The 21,791-nt window shown below is 45.1% G+C and overlaps 1 protein-coding gene across 1 annotated transcript in view; it reads left to right on the top strand.

Moving 5' to 3' along the window:
* ME2 (malic enzyme 2) overlaps positions 1-21,791 on the top strand; it is a 426,330-nt gene that overhangs the window by 163,334 nt on the left and 241,205 nt on the right. The window contains exons 8-9 of the mRNA XM_069626976.1: positions 5,643-5,752; positions 5,853-5,950. Of these exons, the coding sequence (XP_069483077.1) occupies positions 5,643-5,752; positions 5,853-5,950 (208 nt within the window). The remainder of the gene's footprint in view (positions 1-5,642; positions 5,753-5,852; positions 5,951-21,791) is intronic.

A 21,791-nucleotide genomic window follows, 5' to 3' on the forward strand; every position in this document is an offset into this window, starting at 1 on the left:
TCTGAGGGGCCATAAAAAGAGTCTCTTGCAAACATACAATGTCATATGACACAAACAGACGTTGATTATTTACAATGTGATTATTTACAATGTTTACAAAGCCTCTGGAGTTCCAAGAAACTGGAAATACCCTCAAATTTCAGGTTTGCCGGTCCCTGATATTATCGTCAGCAACCACATAGTACTGCCCATGCTTAAGCTTGATTTGTGGAAAATGTACCTTCCTCCACAGCTGTTCACTGACGTCAACCTACATTGCGGTTTTGTGCTCTTTCTCCCCATGTCCTTGTCCCATCCCAAGTTGTAAAGGAGCAGGTCTGGTTATCGTAGAAGCACCTGCATCTGCTACTTCGAATCCTCTGGTTAGAAAACATTCAAGGTATAATTTAACTAAATCAAGGCAGTCTTCATGGACAAATTCCACTAAGCTGATGTCACCGATAGTACCAGCCTTAAGCTAGGAATTTTAAACATCAGCAAAAAAATATATAGCTGTGTGCTATATCTAATACATTACTGAGGGTTTTACTAACCTTGGTCTGCCTTGGGCAATCCTCAAATTAGTTAGTTATTGCTTACCATAGTCTGTGTTCCACTGATATGAAATACCCCTGTAATATTACACCAAAAGGTCTTACTCACCTGGTATAGCTGTTATCCTGAATATGGTTAAAGGTATATAATGTTACTTGAATCTGTGTTCCACTATTTAGAAAAGTGTCCTGGTAACAGGGTTGGTTGATTATTTGACTTTTTTTTTCTTTAACCCTGTGTCACTGCATGACTGACGAGGCTAATGTCTTTCCTCCTCTGTCTGATGTTCATTACCTTCCTCTGCAACCTCCTTCCACTGGTGTTCATGAACATACACTTATTCCTCCTTCAGCTCTTTACACTCCTCGTAAAGGTATCAATGCCCTCCTTCTAATGATCAACAAGCTCCATCTCAACTTCTCCAACCTCCTCCTCATGTTCACCCTTCGCCTACTGCTTGCTAACTTCACCAATCTTCACAATCTCAATCTTTTCCCCTTTAGAAACTTAACCAACTTACTCCAGATGTAACCTCTTCCTCATTAACATCCCAAACAATCTCCTTATCAACCTCACCAACCTTCTGCTGATCTTCAACCACCTTCACTGTGTAAATCTGACTGATTTATTGCTGTTGTTTTAACTTTCTCCCCTTCATCAATTTGACCAACCTTTTCTGAATATTTCTTTGCTTTGGTGGCCTCCTTCTCTTCTTTCCTTCTGCTTCAATCACACTTCTTCCTCCAGCCTTCTCCATAACTGCTCTTGTCCCCGTCTCAAACTCCCACTTCAAACACTCTCACTGACGGACTGTGGCAGTGTGTTTTAATAGTGCGATGTTCCCATATCGGAGCCTCTCGTGTGAAAGGGGATTCAGGTGTTTTGTCTGCGATGGGGATTGACTGTACGCCTCTGCCCATGAGGAATTCTTTTATTTCTGATGAGGGAATTGAGGCCGGTTAGTCTCTATTCTTGGGTTGTTCTCTCTCTGGTTATTACACCCTAACTCTGCCCTCAGCGTAGACTCGCTTATCTGACATTTGGATGTGTTTTGGATGGATGGATGGACTCATCCCCACCCTCAAATTCTGGTCCCTCATTCCCACTGTAGATTTAGGTTTTGATTCCTGTACCCGTACGATGGGAGCAGAGCTTAAAGGTACCAGTGGTTTTGGGGGACCATTGTTCTTAGTTTACATTAAAGAGGTAGTAGGTTTTGACTCCTCAGTTCCATTGGAAGTAAGAATACTGTGATACGATACATGATATGATAAGGCATTTATAACGCGCATATACGCAAGTGTTTCAAGGCGCGACGAGGCAAGGGAGGGGGAAGAGAGGGAAGACAGACAGCGATCCTACTAGGCCAGGTGTCATTCAGATCGCGTAAGTGCATGGGAAGGGGGATGGGAAAGTGCCAGTGGGAGGGGACAGTGCAGTACATGGGATAATAGAATAAATAACTAAGTAAAGTACAGCCAGCAGGTGGCAAGTGCAAGGGTAATGGGTAAGTGCAGGCATCGGGTGTCAAGTGCTGGTAGTGGGACTGCAAGGATACAGAAAACAGTCCGCAAGTGTGGGGGTTTCCAGGACGGCAGTGCCGGTGTGCGACTGGCAGTAGAGGGGACCTGGGCCCAAGAACAGAGGGTGGCCACGTAACCAGTGCAGTTTCAACCAGGAAATCAGCAGGGGAGAGAAGGAGAAAAAGCAGAAGCAAAGAGAAAGGTTTTGAGGTGCTTCCGGAACCGGAGATGTTCTCCTCACGTTTCGGGGGGGCAGGGAGGCTGTTCCAGAGGGAGGCCCGAGCCGAAGAAGGAGATCTACCACCAACTCGTTGCTTGGAGAAGCGACTGACCCTGAGGGAATTGGAGGCGGATGAGCGAACAGCTCGAGAAGGAAGATATTTAGGAAGAGAGAGTTGAAGGTATTGAGGCCCCAGGCCCCAGAAGGCATTGTGGACAATGCAGAAGTTTTGAACGTAATCCTCTCGGCCACTGGGCGCCAGTGCAGAGATTTTGGTCCTGGCGAGATCCGATCCCTGGGCTTGAGGCCAAGGACAAGTCTCGCAGTCCTGTTCTGGATGAGTTGCAGAGGGCAGAGAGTAGAAGCAGGCAGATTTAGAAAGAGGCTGTTGCAATAGTTCAGCCTAGAGAGAACCAGAGCTCGAGAGACAGTGAGCTTCTGGGGGAAGGAGAGGAAAGGAAGAATACCTCTGAGGAGGTGCAGCTGGTAATGTGACTTCTTAGAGATGTCGGAGATGTGAGGAGAGAAGGAGAGTGTGGAGTCGAAGATGACCCCGAGATTTTTAGCCTCACAGGTGGGAGTGGGAAGAGGCCCAAGAGAGGCCGGCCAGAGAGTGACAGGAAAGGAGGGTGTGGGTGTGCCGATGAGGAGAATCTCGGTTTTACTGGCATTAAGGCAGAGATCATTGGTGGCATACCTCTCTTGGATGGCGGACACAGTCCGAGATGAGAGAGAGAGAGAAGAGGTGGCTAAGTGTAGCCTGAAAATGAGCTGTAATCCGCATAGCACTGGAAGTTGGGGCAGAGCATGGCAATGCGGTGGGCAAGAAGTGACAGGTATTGGTTGAACAGCCAGGGAGAGAGGTTGGACCCCTGGGGAACACCACAGATAGAGATAGAGGAGAGGAAGGACCCAAGTTGAACCTGTGAGGGTTGATCAGAGATTAAAAAAAGTCAGCCATGCAAGGGCCTGACTGGTGATCTCCAGGTTATCACAGAGACGGTTGAGCACGATGGCATCGTTAACCGTGTCGAAGGCAGAAGAGAGATCAAGTAAGATGAGGACACAGGGTGTTGGAATCAAGGTTGGAGAGAAGTTTCCGTGTTTCTGGCAGCTCTGAAGCCAGACTGATGGTCATGGAGACAACCAACAGATTCAGTGTGAAGATTGAGCTGAGAGATGGCCAGCTTTTCCAAGAGTTTGCCCAGGAAAGGAGTGATGGGGATTGGGTGATAGTTAGCCGGGCAGGATGGGTCGGCAGAGGGTTTCTTAAGAAGAGGATGCACACGGGAGTGCTTCAGGGGGGGAAGGGAAGACTCCAGTGACGAAAGATTGGTTGCAGAAGTCGGCCAGGGCAGGAGCCGGGGTGTCAATGTGGTCCTTGATGGTATTGGAGGAACAGGGGTGAACCTGTTTTGACAAGACTTTCATAGATCGGACTTGTCCAGACACTTCGACTGGAGAGAACAGGGGAAAGGCTGAGGAGGGAGGAGAGGAGGCCAAAGAAGGGCCAGAGGAAGAATAGAGAGTGAGGGAGGGAAGGGTAGAGGAGGAGAGAGAGGACAGGATGTCTTGGGTTTTAGAGATATGAGAAGCCAGTGCCGTGCAGAGGGCCTGGGAAAGGACAGGAGAGGGAGAGACTGCGGCAGGATTGGCCAGTACCTTGCAGATTTTAAAGAGTTCAGACGAGTTGTTGTATGCCACAGAGACGCGGGCTTCGATGTGAGCTCTCTTCTTGGTGTGGACAGAGAGCTGGTATTGCCTTTGGAGCAGGCGGCAGGCCAGTTTGTCGGAGGATGTACATGAAACATTGGGGAGAGCCTGATTTCATTAATCACACAAAGTTTATGCATCACAGGTGTAGGGGCTGTGTTCTTTTAGGGTCCCTGTCATTAATTAGCACCATATGAAGGTGAACAGGGGATCCTCCCCATACCACCCCTGAGCCCATCATCCAATAGCTTGGCAAGCCACCCTACATGTTTATTCTCCCTATTGGCTGCCCCTGAAAGGCACGGCACTTCATAACAGGTGGAGGGGAAGAAAACTGAGTCAAAAACAACCAGAAAGGGATTCACAAAATATTTCTCAAGGAAGAGTGGGAGTATAAGGAACTTCACAAAACAAGCACCATATACAATAAAGTGACACAGTTAGTGAAATATCAAGAATACACCAAAGAAATGGTCTGTGGCTGCAGCACAAGCTTTCCTGCTCTCTTTCCCACGTGGATCTACTCTGTTCCTCGTTACAGTGGAGCACAAGCCACATAGAACCGGAAAGGTATCTGGGTCATTTATCAAGCACCAAAACTCTCCAAGCTCTGATTGTTCTGCCAATGCATGTCCCACACAAAATATTTTGCAGGTGTGCTTGCTGGACTTTGACAGGGCATTGGGGCCCTCAAGATCTTACAGGACCACCAAATTATGAAGCAGATATTGTAGTCGGTTTGTGATATGAGGTTTGTGGAGGTTCCCCCACCCTTGCTCTCGTCCTTCTTCATTTTAGAATACTCTTGAAATTCGTATAGATGTCCGTTCTTCTATGAAATCTTATGTGGAGGTAAATTCAAAATTGTACATACAGAAGTGGAAAGTGTAGGTATTCCCCTAAATGGTAGGATCAGCATCCACCTTGTATGAGGGAGGCACAGCTTTGCAAAGTTCATATCTTTGAAGGTTATGATTTGTTACTGCAAAAACCTCATGTAAGTAGATCCTGTGGTACCATTCTTCTAACCACATTCCTCAAGTCTCCCTGCCCACAGCCCCCAGATCCACTGATTCCTTCCACTTGCCCAATACCTCCCAAATATTAGAATGGGTGGGTGGCCATTTAGCAACGTGGACAAAGGTACAAAACGATCAAATACATAATCTGATAGATGGTGCCTCTTCTAAGCATTGCCCTTCTCCAGCGTGGATGGGGCTGCAGAAAGATTTCTTTTCCTGCATGCAAGAGAAGCAGTCTTGCCGACTTGTAACTTTCATCCAATGGTAAAGCACCCTCAGGGCAATAAAATATCTTGACATATTGTACATCTCAAATAAGCAATAGGAAATCAGAAGGTAAAACTAGGAGATGAAATGAACAGTGTGCGTCTTGGTCTCCATTTGTGGTCCACTCTTTGCTTAAAGGAAGAATGTAATATAAACCGGGTTGAAGAAAGGGTCTGATATGAGCATACACCTGATCTGTATAAAAGATGGTTCCCTTTTTGTAAAACAGTGTGGCACCAAACGGACATGTACCAGAATATCACTGCAAGTAGAGATAACATAGGGTTTTTACATCTGTCCTATTTTAGGATTTTAGGTTGGAATTATTTTATGTGAATAACACTTTTTAAATGTGTTTTACAGGTATGGCCAAAACACGCTGATCCAGTTTGAAGACTTCGGAAATCATAATGCATTCCGATTTCTAAGAAAATACAGAGAGAAATATTGTACCTTCAATGATGATATTCAAGGCAAAACTTTATTTTTTCATTGAATGTGCTTTCGAATTAGAGTAAATGCAAAGTCTGTACAAATTAGTTCTCATTTTACTTTCATATTTCTGCTTTTTAGGGACAGCATCTGTGGCTTTAGCAGGTCTACTTGCCACTCAGAAGGTCATTGGTAAACCCATCACAGAACATAAAGTGCTATTTTTCGGTGCAGGCGAGGTGAGTGTTAGTCTCTTCTTACTCTCAATTGGGATGTGGTAAAGGTTTACATGTGAGGGGGCGTTATTATTGGTACCTTTGTCCTGCAGTGATACGGATTGCAGAAACCAGTATACGATTGGAAGACAGTGGTGGGTGGGACTGGAGCATGTCATTGGGACAGAAATAGAGGGTATCTGTTAGGGAGAATTCTCACAAATGTGCTAATTGCTCTCTACCTTAGAGACCCCCAGCACTTTTGCTGGACTCTAGGACTTTTACATTTTTAACCTGGAGAGAGTGAGACCTTTTTCCCACTCTCTGATGTAATTTTCTGTGATTTTAAACTCTGTTACTTTTGGTTTTTGGAGTCTGACAAACTCCATAGGCATATTTTTTGCATTGTCACACTGCACCTTAGTGCAGTGACACAGGGAAGTTGTTTATATTTACCAATGTTTAAATACCTTACTCTTGTATTAACTAGGGGTTCCAAGAGCAGTAAAGTGAAATTGACTTTGCTTACACTGTAACTTTCTAGACCCAGCACACACTATCTTACAATAGGGTGCTGGAGCGATTACTTAGTAGCCGTTTGTCTAGCTTCTCATGTAAAAAAAATGTTACGTTACCCTTTACACAATTAATTGCTGGTGGCAGTGGTTACTTTTTAATACTGTGTTGTGTTTTTACCGCGGGCTGCGTTCGCAGCCACAGTAAAGCACCCATGGGTGCCATTTTTGTCAAAATAGCCTTGGTGGTCTTTTTTCGCCATTTCTTGTTGTTTAGGTCCTTCATGAGATTTACTCTGCGTGCCAAACCAGGTTTGGTCCCTTTGTTCGTTTTTGTCTTTGGTGGGCTTTACGAGTGAAACCCGCCTCTGGCTCCACAGTGTCTGGTGGGGGAAGGAAGTGAGGGAGGTGCCCGAAACTCCCTGTGCTTAGTCTCCTAGAAGACGGGAATGCACTCCTATGTGATTGGCCGGCTGGCTGTCCGGCAAGGACAGCCACCCTCCTGGGTGACTGACAGCTGGGCTGGAATGAATGGGAGCAAGCTGCATAAAAGGTGAGGCTTTTTGGCTTGGAAGGCAGAGTCGACCACTGGACGAAGGAATCCGAAGAACTTGAAGAAGACGCCTGCTGCAACTCCTGGGCCGTTGGTTTGCCCAGTGAAGCCCTGCTGCTGTGCTGAAACTCCACTTTTGTATTGACAGAGAAGCCTGCAAAGACGACTTCTCTCCTTGAGTTGGTGGGACCAATCAACTCCAAAGTAAGCCACCTGCATATCTTCTCGGAGCTGGTTGAATTTTCCATTGCAATCACTGCTGGAACCGAATAACCAGGGAGAGGAACACCAGTTTGTGTGTTGCTTTTAAGTTGGCCAAGAGCCCCAGGAAGATCCTCCCGACTCCCAGGAAGCAGGACCGATCAAGCCTGAGCCAACTCAACAGAGTGCTGGACCCCAGAAGCAAGGAAAGTCCATCTCGACAGCCAGGAACCACAGTGTTGCTGTTTGCGGTAGACGCGAGGAGCTGAAACACCGAAGTGCCATTTGTTTGAAGTTTGCCGGTTGCCGTCGGTGACTGTCCCGTTGTGGTGCAGGAGTCCCCAGAAGTCCTCCCTCTTGTCCCCACGAGGCTCATGAACAATAGGATCTGCAGAGCTGCACAGAAACAGAAGAAATCTGCTGCATTTTTCTTCAACCTAAAGGTACTGTAAAGTCTGAGAGAACTTGCCTCTCATTGTAGATTTGCGTGTAGCTTCTACTTCACAAGTCTCCCGGCTTGTGGCCCTACATTTGATTCATCTTTTTCACTGAAGACTTCTAAAAACATTGTGCAAAGACTTATACTCACCTGCAAGAAGTGCTTCAGCTACATAGACTTTTGCCCATTGACATTCGCTCAGCCTGATTCTTTGAATGAATGACTCTTCACCCCTCTGTTATTGTGTTGCACCTATCCTTCCAGGAAGGGGTTAACTTACTCTGCATTGGGGGTTCAAAAGTATTTGCCTGCTTAAAGAATATTTGGGATCTCTTGTTTGTTCTAAGTACTCTTTTCTTTTGACACTCTCAAAGCCTACTCTGAATGCAACAGTAATATATTAATGTCCACAGTGTCCTAGCTATTTAAGTCACCTGAGGGTGTAGGAAGTGTCTGTGTACCATGCCTAATGGTTAGTTACTGATTTTGAGAAACATAAATGTGTATTTCTGAAGTATATTTGAGTGTTGCTTTTATATTGCTCCCTTCTGAAGAAGGATTGTGTAAATGACTGGTAAATACATTAATAATTGTTTTATCAAGAACCCTTGAGTATCTGTTTATTTGAATACTTGTCACTGTGAATCTCTGTATAACTCCACTACTGCTCACATTGACCCCTCTTGAGATAGGCCTGGCTGCTAGGCCACATTACCAACCTGTGTAGTTCAGACTAAGGTTGTTGTAGTGCAATCAAAGTGTACTACCTCACATCTTTACCTAACAGTATCATTTTTTTGTAATATCCGTGATTGCTTCGCACAGATTTTCAGGTGCAGAGAATAGCACTTATTTATTTTTTTGGACGCTTGTAGGTATCTGGATCCAATTGAACTTCTTTATTTGGCCAAGCCATAAATGATAGTTAAAGTAATAAATATAACACAAAAACATTTAAAATACACTACCTATGTACAAACTTATGATAACCATGGTTAAACATGCAGACTCTATTAAAGACCTTTGATGTAAACAATGAATTTAAGTTGCCACCTGGCATTAATTCATTCCATTCTAAGCGTATGCCATATTCACTGGTGCAGTCCCACATTCATAACATGTAAACTGCTTCTCCGGCTACATTCACTGCCTTCACTCCCCCGCCCTCCCAGCCAGCCACTCCTGACCTTCACCTTCCTCCATGGCTTATCCTTTTCCACCACCCACTTACCTTTGGGCTCTAGACACTGCCTTCAGCGCCGTGCAGGCCACATCGCTGCTCTTTTCCCTGCTGCGGATGTCCCGTATGTGCAGACTGCATAAAGACATTTTGTCTTTTAAATAAATGTTATCACTCCAAATATACAGCTAGGGTACTAATGGCTACCTAGAATGACTTTGCCGGCTTGTAATGCCTGTGTCATGCTAGACCTTGATCAACAGACTACTAAAAACCTGGTTATTTAACAAGTTTTAGCTAACTGACAGTGACCAACATCAGTCTGCCTCTTAGGGCCAGATTGACGCCTCCAGAATATGTAATAATTTTAGACTTCTGTACTGTTTAACCTATGTATACTAAAAGTCTATGCAACAATGTCTTTACCTATCACTGAAAATAATGAGGACTACTGTATTGCTTTAACCTATGTATTGTAAAAGCCTATGTAACAATGTCTTCTCTATCTTTCTCCATTCATATGTATGTACTTCTACTCCTAATCTATGCCAAAATGTTTGTAACCACGCCGTGATACCCCAGGGTTTGGGCGTGTAACAAATGCTAAAAAATAAATAAACAAAAAGGCGGCACCAGGGACACCTGCTTGTTAGGTAGATTTATCATTATTATGCTTCATCCCCTCTCCTATTGAGACCCCAGCACGTTTTGCTGGACTTCTGGACCTTTTTCTTTAATCCTGAATGAGTGGAGCATTTTTCCACTCCTTCATTCTAATGGGCTCTGTCCTTTGGAACTCTATTCTTTGTATTTTACCTTTCCTATGGAGTCTGTATTACTCCATAACTCTTAAAGGTATCTGTGTTTTACTATTGCAGCACACGGCTCCATATGGGCAGTGTTGTTGGGGACCCTTAGGGTCCTCCTTTTGAGATGCTTTTCTTTATCCTGGAGTAACTACAGTTCTTCAGGATAGAGAGATACTTAGTATCTCTACTAAAACGTTATAGTATGAGAGATTGGCACACAGCACCTTATGTAGAGTGCCAAAGGATACCTAGTATCCCCCTTCTCTCAGCTCATGTGACTTTTTAGTCACATAAACAATCTCCTAGGTATGGCTGGTGGCAGTGGACGTGTCCTACCAATTATTGTGTGATTATTCTACTGCAGGTTATGTCCATAGCCCCGGAAGTGCACAAAAATGACACACAAGTACCAGCTTGGGGCGTACCTTCTTTTTTCGTCATTACTAGAATGTTTGTTCTTTGTTAACCCTTCTACCGTTCTGGGACCGGGAGATCTGTGTGTGTGTGTGTGTGTGTGTGTATTTTACCTTTGGTGGGAATGCTTGGGTGTAGCCGCCTAGGCTCCAGAGTGTTTGGCCAGGCAGGAAGTGGGGGAGGAGTTTTCCACTCCCCTGTCCTTTGTCTGCCAGAGTGCCTGAATAGAACTAGCTCCTGCTGGGGTCTGACTGTCCTGATTGGACAACCAAACACCCATTTCTGTAAATTACTGAGAGATATTGCAGAGGATTGTGTGCTGGAACTGTATAAAAGGTGAGGCTCCTGGAGTGAAAAGCAAGTCGACCACTGGAAGCTGAAGTAACCTAAGAAGATGACAACCAGCGATGCCTGCAGACACTTCAACACCGTGAAATGACCATTGCTGTCCTGGCCCTGTTTTCTGTTTGACAGAGGCGATCTGAAGGGGACAACTGCCTCTCTTTAACTAGTGCTAACAACAGTCCCAAGACTATTTGAGCCATCTGCCGAGGGCTTGTGAGTTTCCAGAGTTGCAGAACCCCAATACCAGGAGTCCTGCTGCCCATTTCAAGTGCATCGTTGTGGAAAGGTCAAATCCGTCAAAATCTTTGAGCCCTCAAGGACACTCCAGAGATCCGATCCAACTCACTCAGACCACCTCATTTGAGTGCGCGACTGCAGGAAGCGAAGATTGACCGAGCGAATCACTCCCTTTGTAGGTGCTGCAGAAAAGGCCCCAAAACCGCAGAGTGACTGAAGAAGTGCCAGAGGTTCTCCCTTAAGACTGCTGCCGAGAGATGCCATCCATTGTCCCACCTTTTATCATCTGACCAAGGAATCCGGAGATCGGTTCCAGAGCTGCAACATCGCAGAGCATCCACCACAAATTTTTTCTTCAAACCTAAGGTACTGTGGGGGAAAAAGGTATTGCTTAACTTATTCCAGAAAGTCGCTTCAGACAGATGGAGTGCACGTAGAGCCAACCCACTCTTACCTCAGACTCGAGCTGCTGCTTGTGGCCCTTGCGAGTCCTTTAACAGTGTCTCCCACGATGGTTAAGTCTGGTTCTATCTTCTTTCCTAGAAACTTGAAAGTATCTACAGGAACCTTTGACTTCTGCTGCTTTTCAAGACTTTAAGCCTCTCTGAACTGCCTCTTATCTAGGGTTAGTTTTGGACTTGAAAATGCTTGCTGTGCTGCGAAGCTGCCACTAGAACCTGAAGCTCTGCTAGTATAACATTAACCAACTGCTTTTACTCCCAAACATCCCAAGCTTATATGTGTATGCTGACTAAATGAAATTACTGTATTACTTTGTGGGTGTGTGCTATTACTGATAGAACTGTCAAACTCCTGTAGCAATTGTACACGTTCATCAAGTACTAACCGAGAAGTGACCCTTTGAAAGTATTGAAAAGTATACCCATGTGTGTTGGTTTATCTTACTAAGTATTTAACAGTGACTCTTCTCTAAATTTAATGCATCTGTTTTTTTAATATAAATGTATGTGTTTCTTTGAAGTGAATTTCTAGCTAGGTTTAGTGTACTTGACTATAGCTCACATCTTCCTCTTAAGATAAGCTCTGCCTCTTCACCAATGTAGTACAAAAAAATGGTACTAAGAGCTGGGGGGGATCTGCAAATCACTGGGATAGCTTACTAACATCTTACCTCCAAGTAGGACTTAAGGAAAGCTCCCCCAACACTGCTTAACCAACGATTCATTAAAAACATGTAGGGGTTGGCCCAAATAACAGGAATGGGTGAGTCTGAATTAAACTAAAAGATGTTGGGATGATTATTCTCAATAGAATAGTTCTCTGAGACAAGTTAACAAAAGAAAGTGAATATCAGAGAAGTGAAAGCATTCAAACAAAAATGTTCTTCATTTCGTTTTTCTTGATGTGTTTTTCCGACTAGTTCTCAATCTGTTTTCCCCACAGTCTCTATGGTCTCTTCTCCTTGGTTCTTATTCCTGGGTGTAAGGGTGCTCAAACCTTTGTTTGCTACTGTCAAGAATTCCTTCTCAATACAGAGCCTCCCCATTGGTCTTGGTTCTTGGTTCAATTCTGTTTGGCAGACTCTGTAATTGTGGCTGTGAGTGGCAGGCCTTCGACAAGGGAGTGGAGGTGGCTGCCCTAAAGCTGGAATGGATTCTTCCCATGTCCCTCACTGCCTCCCTCTCTCCCATGCACGGCTTCTCCAGCTATCTACTCCAATCTCTCTTCCAAAGGAATCCCACTTCAAATCTCACTCCCAAAAAGCTTTGCAAGTCTTCCCAGGTGTTACCGCTTTTGTTCTTAATGTCTGACACCTCCTTTATAACAGTATTTCTCGGCATGCCTCTCTGCCACCTCCTACCCGATAATTTAATGGTCCTCCATTCACCTCTTCAGTTCCTTCTACTACCTCCTCCTTCACCTCCTTGATGTTACTCAACTAACATTCAGGGTCTTTCTTTTCCCAAGCAACCTGAGCCTTGTGTATCCAGGTTCTGCTGAAGCTCGAATTTCTTTGGTTCACCTCACCAGCTCACTTGAAATGTTCTGCCTCCTACCTCCACAACTTACTGATGTCTTGGATTTTTAAAGGGTTTAGGCCTTTTTTTTTAGCCTCTGACATAAGCAGACTCGTATGGTATGCTGGATGAGATTAGCTGGTTTACACCCCTTGGTATGGGACTTGAATTGGCTCGTCCCTTTACTTGGGCTGTTCTCCAGCCTTGCAAACTCTGGCCCTGCCTTGCAGCCTCTTGGGTTAAGGGAAATTGGGTGTGCAGTTTTTGCATTTAGAACTCTGCAGTCCTAGCTCTCTGGTCCTGGGTGGATCTGATGAATCTCAGTATCGATAACCAAGCCTGCCATCTTTGAGTTCCTACTCCTTCTTACTTATTTGGTCACTTTGTCATGGCTGTTCAATCCTGTTGGGTGGTGCTCTCTCTCTCTCTGGTTCAGATCCCCACTGATTCATCACAGTGCCCCCTACCCCACTGACACTCCACTCCCAATACTCTCCTAACCCCGTCCCAACAAACCCACCTTTTTTCTGCAGCTAAAAAGGTATCTCTTTCTAAATGACTTGTTTTTAGAATAAACCCTCAATTAATTGTATTTGATCCTGCCGCTTCATTTAACTTTTTCTTTTCAAGGAGGATTCGGGTGGTTGTATTGTTATATAGTGACTGTCTATGTTGATCTGCGATATGTGAGTGTGTGATGTCATATGGAATGTTGTTGGGTGAATGATGGAATGTTGATCTGAGGGTTCCATACTGAGGCAGGCAGTTAGAGCTCCCCTGCCTGGGTGATGGGGCCAGTGCTGTTAATACTCCATACTCCTGTATTTACTTCCATGTAACTGTAACTGAAGTGTCTTGAATAAACCTAATATATAACCTACGTTAAGCCTGCAAGTCACTTCGCAACATTGGCAACGAGTTGGTCTTGAGAGAAGAATCTGTGCACAAAAGAAGGAGCTGAAGATGAAGGAGCCTGCTGCGGGGGGTGCAGTAGACAGGAGGAAACAGCGGAGATCAGCACTGCCCCCACAACACAAGTAAGAGACCCATCACCCAGGGTTAAGGAGGGGAAGAGCAAGGAAGCCCCATTTTATCAGGGATCAACACCTGGGGTTAAAGTATGAAGATGAAGCAGCCCCAGGTGGAAACAAGCCAAGCCTGTTATAGTGGGAAATTATGGATGAGAGGTTCCACTCATGTTCCACAGCTGCTGTAGGTGTAACAAAATTAAGGAAGGTGCAGCCAAGTGCAATGGACTTGTGGAACTGGTAATGGGACATACAGTTTTTTGACAGCCCCACCAAGCAATGCGAGCATCACTGAGCAGTGAAGCGGAATTTCCCAATAAGCCCTTTGAGAGCAGCTTGCCCCGCAAAGTAACTCTCAAGTGGAGGTAAAAAAAGTCTGCTGAACTGGAAGGTGTCTCCCCCAAAACTACAGTGATTAATTCGTTCCCCAAAGGAGTTAAAAGGGGAAGCAGCAGGTGGGAGAGAGGAAACAAAACTATGCATAGGGGTGAATTAAGAAATAACTATGCTACGTGGGTTTGGTTAAAGGACTTGTGTGCCAAAGTGAAATGGTGCCGTTATGTTGTCTCACTCGTGGGATTTGACCGTTGGGAAGCAGGTGCTCAGCGACCCTGCTCTACTTGTGGGTGACTAATGACGTCACACTATCCTCACAGGGTCTTGGCGAAGGTATGGAACAAAGATTTCAACGTTCCATGTGTGGCGCGTAGTGCGTTAGCAGTTGATACGCTTTGCCGATCGGAGGTTGAGAAAAGAACCTCAAGGAACTAACGTATCACGTGACAGTGCTACGTAGCCGCATCCGGAGAGCGTCGGATGGAAATTGCTACGGCACGGATGTGTGAACATTGAAGTGGAATTATGAGCCATCCACGGAGTATAGTCAGAGAGGTTCTACACAGTGCGCCGCAAGAAAGAAGTTGCCTGTATGAGTGAGAGCTGTGGAACTGTTGTGCATTACCGTGATGCGCCGCAATAAACAAGTGGGCCGGCGTCAGGCAGCATTTTCAACAGTCTAGAGTGCGTGGAGCGCCATAATAAAAGACTCAGCATCCTGCAGAAGAATCAAGAGGTTATAAAGCTGCACGGTAAGGCATTGAAGGCTTGGGGCCCATGGTCGATATGCAGCGTTTTGAAGGGGCATCGCAGGATTTTGTTAGTTTCAAATCAAAGGAATTAAAAGAGGGTCAATGCAAGCTAAGTCAAGACGAAATGTATCCTTTTTAAGAAGTTTAACGTGTGAGACGTAAGTGTGTGAAATACAATGCTAAAGATGTAACATCTTTGAGGATTTCCAGGTTAAGGGTGCGGATCACCCATGGACTTCTAGTAGGGTTAATCATATGTTTATTATGTTAACATGCATAACGAAGCATACTCCATAAAGAAAAAAAAAAGGGTGAAGTGCCGAATTTGTGTTGTATCTAATGGAGTTGCATGTGGAAGAGTGAGCTAGTATAATCTTTTTGAGGATTTTCAGAAGTTCAGTTGCCATTTCATATAGGGTCAAAACATGACCATGGACTTTTAGGAGCATAATATTTATCGTAAGGTCAAGAGATGACCATGGACCTCTAGGACAAAAAAGTTGGTTAACTTAATAACACCACAGATATAATATGCTGAATTGTAAAATGTCTTTGCCTGATTCAGTTAAAGTTGGAAGTAAAATAGATGCACAATAATGGGCATGTAGATGGTATGTATCGGGCAGTAACTGAAGAAGTAGCGCTTCTGATGTGAATGACATTTGGTAAGGAAAGAGAGATGTGTATGTGTCTTCATCAGTATTAGTAAGGGGTAGCTCCTCTGAGGTGAATGACACTGTGATGGTACTTAGAGGTAGTGCCTCTGATATGTGGGTTACGTTTGATGGGGGTAGCGCCTCTGATAAGTGTGGCTCAATGGGTATTTTAGGGAGGCAGCGCCTTGAGTAAGAGTGACAATAAGTTTCCTTTGAGAGGTAGCGCCTCTGAGGTGAGTGTCACTAGGGTATGTTAGGGAGGTAGCGCCTCCGGGTTTATGCAAAGTTTAGTATTAGAGAGAGGTAGCGCCTCTGATGTGCATGGACGTAAGTGCATATGAGGGAGGTAGCGCCTCCGGTAGGTGTCTCTGTTAGTGTTAGCAAGAAAAGCGCCTCTGACGTGAATGGACACAAGTGTATGTGAGGGAGATAGCGCCTCTGGTTTGTGGAACATGGGGATGTGTGTGAGGTAGCGCCTCAGCCAGTGTAGAGTAGGACAGGTACCTCAGTGGATGAGTACCATGTCATATTGTTTCCACAATTGTTTAAAGGAGGTAGCCCCTCTGTAGTGATATTTTCTTATGTGTAGTTGTGTCGAAGCCTGTGTTTCATCCAAATTTGTGGGGTGTGGCATGTCAGTTTCTATAAATTCTGCATTGGGTTTACTTTGGTCATTCGCCGGGTACGCAGATGGGTTTGGGATGTCTGGCCAGTGTCTCAGCTTTTTCTGCAGTATTTGAATGTATTGGCTAAGTAGGTCATACCCAACGGGCTGAGTATAATTGATGTTTGAATGGGTGAGTAGTGGAGGCAGGCAGTTAGAGCTACCCTGCCTGGGTGATGGGGCTAGTGCTGTTAATACTACATACTCCTGTATTTACTTCCATGTAACTGTAACTGAAGTGTCTTGAATAAACCTAATGTATAACCTACGTTAAGCCTGTAAGTCACTTTGCAACATGTATAATTAATATTATATATTTTGTTTCCATTGAAATGTGTTATGCGGTGTCTTTATAATTGGTTGTATGTTGTAATGAATTACTTTTATTAAGCGTTTCATACCGGAAACCAGTCTCTAAGCCCAGGACCAAGATTCAAACCTGTGTTGTTCTGTGTCTTCTTGCTCCCAAGACAAACACACTGCCCCTGAGCTATCCTCCCGATCCTAGCTGTCGTACATATGTCCATTATTTATCATATGGTAGGGTGCGTGTTATATAAAAATGCAACATTGTGTAATTGCTCATGACAAAATGACAAACCCTAGGAACATGCTTTACTATATATCATCGTTGGTACCTGACCGAAAAGACGATTGAGAAATGTCATATAAAGGCACCACCAATATCCTGTCTAACCATAGAATTTTGACTGAAATAGAATATATCAAACTCTTAGATTGTATTGGAGCTTAATAATGTCTGAGGTGGCCTATGTTGACTGAATTATGTTTTTTAGTGAATGGTGATGGTGAATGGTGCTGCATGCCTAAGATCTCCTTGCTGCATTCAGGAGCATATTTAAAAAGAAACAAAGTAAACCTACCTACAGCTCACATCCTCCTCCTTGATAAGCCTAGCTGCTCTGCTATTCTACCAGCTCCTTTACGTAGTACGGACTTCTACTAGGAGTTAAGGACCTGTATACCAAGGGATAGGTTTATAGAGTCTTACCTCAAGTGGACTTTAGGAAAACATCCCTAGCAAACATTAAGCAGGTAAATACTTGGATACATTTCACAGAGGCCTTAGGAGTCCATCCCTACCTAGTTATGGTGTCTCTGGCTAGATTGGAGGGTCAAACCAGCAAGGCACAAGCTGTAGAAAGTTAAAGGTTCCAGAGGAAGTCTTCAGTATCAAGTAAGTAACACTCTTTGCTGGGGAAAAGATTCCGGGATCTCGGGGAAGGCTCCCTGAAGGCACACAGGCATATTGATTTTGGGTGAACTGGATAGGCAAATACACAAATCAGCACTCCAGCAACACAGGAGCAGTAAAACGGCTCTAGGAAAATTCTACCAAGAGTCTCGCAGTACCTTAAACATGAAGAGGATGCAGCACGATGCCCCCGCGATGCAGCAGACCCGGTCAGCGGATTCTTGGTCAGGCAAAGAAAAAAGGGACACAGGGTTTGCAGCAGCAGTCGAGTGAAGAGGTTCCAGACAAACGATTGTTCATTTTTCTGTGATTTTGGCACCTTTTTCAAAGCACCGTAGAGCGGTTACAGCGTGGTTGATTTGTCTCACTTTCTCCATCCATGACTCTGATGAGGAGAATTCAAGGAGTGGAGTCTTCGTTTCGGGAGATTTTGATCTTCGTAAGGCAAAACACTGCACAATGGCCACAGGTATTGGCGTTTTGCAGCCGGGGAAGGTCACAGCTCGTCGTGAGATGACTCAAAATGCAAGTTGTCTTGCCCCTGATTGGACCCACCAGTGTAAAGGAGAGAGTCGTCCTTTTCAGGGCTCTCCTAATGCTTGGAAGAAGGGGCCAGACTGCAGTGGCTACTCGGAAGGCATCCATGGTCGTCTGGAAGTCTGTGTGAGTCTTCCCTCTTCTTCCTCAACAATTCTTCAGCTCCAGTGGTCACTTCCCTTCAGCCTCCGGTTCCATGCCTCTTATGCTGGAACCCAGCCAATCGGCACCCATTCACCATTCAAACTGTGTGTGTGTTTGTTTGTTTTATTATTTGTAATGCCTGAAAGTACCCGAGGGTATCGGGGCGCAGCATTTTCAAGAATATGCGAAGCTTAGTTACAATAGTCAAAAAATATACAGAAAGGCAGGAAGGTACACCAAAATTATATACAAGTCAACAGAGTTACATAGTTAAAATATACATATAGACCAGTGTGATATGATATGATCGTTTATTTATATAGCGCCTATACACAATGTGTTTCAAAGCGCTTCAAGGCAAGGGAGGGAACAAGGGAAAATACAACCACATTCTTACAGGCCATGAACAGTAAGGATGTGAAATTAACTATCGTACTCGGCCTGATGACATTTCAGATAGTGCAAGAGCTAAGACATAGATAAGGAAGGGAGGGGGAGAGTGGGAAGGAAATGGAAACAGACAGGCGACTACCATACTAGGCCTGACGACATTTCTGGTAGAGCCGGAGAAAAACAAAAGGTGAGGGAGAGGGGTGCAGAAAGGGAGGGGAGGAACAAAACAAGCGACTATCATACTAGGCCTGACGACATTTCAGATAGTGCTGGAGAGGTGGTGGGGAGGAAAAAACAGTACTGGGAGGGTGGAGGAAACAGACGAGGTTGCTATCATATTAGGTCTATTGACAATTCTGATAGAGTAAGTGCATAAAAGAAAGTAAGGGGAGGAGATAGAAAAAGGGAGAAGGGAAAGGAGGAGAGAAAAGAGAGTAAGCAGTCAAAAAGGGTGGAGAAGCAAGAGTGGAGAGCGAATACAATTGCAGAAGTCAGTAGTAACACATAATGTTGCAAGCCAGGATACAAGATTAAGATGGGAACAGCATGATTCAGGGCCACCATGAGTACAAGATGCAAAGGAAGTCCAGCATGAGAGTTGAGAAAGAGTGACGCACCGTGAATGAATGAAGCCTATAAAAGTCAAATCCAGTATTGGCCACAAGACAGTGATGGTGAAGGAAGTCACCAGGTGGGCTGGGCTTGCTAAGTGGTGAAAAATAGCAGCAGGCAGGAAGGTACCAGGTGGGCGGGGCTTAGGCCAGGTGACCTAGATCCACTTGCACCTGCTCCCCATCTGCAAAGGAAAAGAAGCTGGAGGGCTCCTTAAGTAGGGAAACAGAGCGGCAAGCAGGAAGGCACCAGGTGGGCGTGGCTTGCTACGTGGTGAAAAAGAGCAGGAAGTAGCACATGGTTAGTCTGTGCAGGTTGCTTAAATATCTTAGACAGCCTACGTTTTCAGCCAAGAAACTACCTTAGATCGGAAATTCTGGTAGGGTAGGTCCGCTCTGAGATTTGGCGACAATGAGTTCCACAGTTTGGCTGCTTTCACTGGGAAGCTATTGCCCCCTATGGTGGCTCGTTTGAAGTTGGGGACTGTAAGGCAGTCTTTGTAAGCAATTCTGGTGGGTCTCAGGGAAAGTTGTCTGTGGAATCTGTTTATAAGGTATGTAGGGGCAGCGTTATTTAGGGATTTGTGGGAGAGTGATGCCGTTTTTAAGAGAATTTTGTCGTTGATGGATAGCCAGTTGTTCTGTTCACTAAATCCTGAGATGTGCTCTCTTCTGGAGATGCCCAAAGCCGCTCTGAGGGCATTATTCTGGAGAGTTTGTAGTTTGCTAGTGGTAGCCTTAGATGATCCCAGATAAAGGGCATTACAGTAGTCTAGGCAGGAAAGAATAAGGGCTCTAGCGAGGGTAAGGTAGCTAGTATCAGACAGAAATGGCTTTGCTGTGCAGATTAATTTACACATACATGCTGTGGAGGAGGCCAAGGAGCTCACCTGTCTTCTGATGGAGAAGTTGGAGTCCAGGTAAAAGCCCAGAGTTTTGACCTCTTGTCCAACCTAAATGTTGTTCCCATCGATCATGAAAGAATTGTAGGTAGGGCCAAGTTTCTTTAGACTGGATGTGGTGCCTAGAATGATGAGTTCAGTTTTATCATCATTCAGGCATAGTCCATGTAAGGCCATCCATGCCTGGATGATGATGTACACCCTATTTAGCAAGGCCAAATCCTTTCCATAATCTCCAGAAACCGAAAGGAGGATCTGGGTATCATCTGCATAGTTAGTGTAGGTGATACCGAGATGATCCAAATCATCGAAAAGGGGCTAGGTAAATATGTTGTATAAAGTGGGGGAGACACAGGAACCTTGTGGGACACCACAGGTGATGGGTATGGGGTCTGGCGCCGCAGTGGGTGAGAAGATCCTCATGGTTCTACCGTTAAGAAAAGAGGTAATCCAGATGATAGCCTCGGCCGAGAAGTGAGCTAATGTGTGGAGTTGTGTGCATAGGACAGAGTGATCAACCAAATCGAAGGCTGCAGACAGATCGAGGAGGAGGAGTAGGGCAACTTGGCTGTTGTCTGAGCGTATCGATCTGAGATTTCAAGTCAATGAGGGCGGTTTCGGTTCCATGTTGAGGGCGGAACCCTGATTGTCTGGAACCTAGTAGATGGTGTTCTTCCAAACGCTTCTGTATTTGTACATAAGCAACCTTGTCCAGGATTTTTAGTAGAAAGGGAACAGTCGTTATGGGTCTGTAGTTTGTAGGCATGGCTGGGTCGAGTGTGGGTTTTTTAATAGTGGAAGTACCCAGGTTTGTTTCAGATTAGTGGGGATAGAGCCCAAGGTGAAGGAGGCATTAATCAGTTTTGTGATGAAGGGAGAGAGGTCACGGGTGGCATCTTTAATGAGCTGGGCTGGGCATAGGTCTCCCTGACAGTTGGAAGGTTTCAGAGACAGGATGTTTTTCTACTTCGAGAATAGTGACTTTGGAGAAGTTAAAGCGAGGGAGATCTGTGTGTGTGGGCGTGTCTGGTGTTTAAGAGGGAAGAGTGTCGTTGAGGGGACACTTTTTTGCAGGCTATTTTGCTTTGGAGGGTTGCAATTTTGTTGGCTACGGCTCTTTGAATTTCTGAGCACCAGTTTTTATCTTTAGTACAGGTGTCAAGAGGTACTATGGGGGTTTCAACTTCTTTAAGGATGGAGAAGAGTTCCTTCATGTTTGATTTCGCTTGGGATATGCGAGAGTCAAAGGAGGTTCGTTTAGCCAGGTAGATTTCTTTTTTGTAGAGTGTGGCTAGTTTGGAGAGTTTGAGTTTGTTCGCAGCTGAGGGGGATTTTTTCCAAGTGGCCTCACAGTTCATTTTTTGCTGCCTTACATTTTTAAGGAATGAGGTGTACCATTTGTTTAGATGCGTCTTTGGTTTGCTAGGGTCATTTTGAGGGGGGCAATTAGGTCCAGCGAGGTGGCCATGATCTTGTTATATTCTTCAACCAAGGTCTCAGGGTCTGGGAGTGAGTTGAGTGTAGGGAGTAAGTTCGGGATGAGCCTTTCAGCTGTCAATATTCTTCTTATTTCTTGTGAGGGTGGGCGGGGCCCTGATAGTGGGTGAGGGTCTGTCAGTTGAGAGCAGGAACGAAACCGGGTGGTGGTCGGTCCAGGCTAGGGGTGAGGCGTTAGTAATGTTCGCTAGACAGTTGTGATCGGCCACCCAATCGAGTGTTCAACCTTTGCAATGTGTAGGTGCCATACTTCTTTGCGTGAAACCTAGTTCCGAGAGAGTGTTGACTATGGTGCTGGCGGAATGGTCTTCAGGATCATTGTAGCCCATGGTGAAGTCACCCAGGGTGAGGACTTGGGTAGAACTGGTGAGGTTGGTGGAGAGGATGGTATTAATATCTTCATCAAAGGTACCAATGGGGCAAGGCGGGCGGTAGATCAGGTGGATGTTGAGAGTTT

Source organism: Ambystoma mexicanum, chromosome 6p, assembly GCF_040938575.1.
Source record: "Ambystoma mexicanum isolate Mex_15411 chromosome 6p, UKY_AmexF1_1, whole genome shotgun sequence".
In the NCBI taxonomy this organism is placed as follows: domain Eukaryota; kingdom Metazoa; phylum Chordata; class Amphibia; order Caudata; family Ambystomatidae; genus Ambystoma; species Ambystoma mexicanum.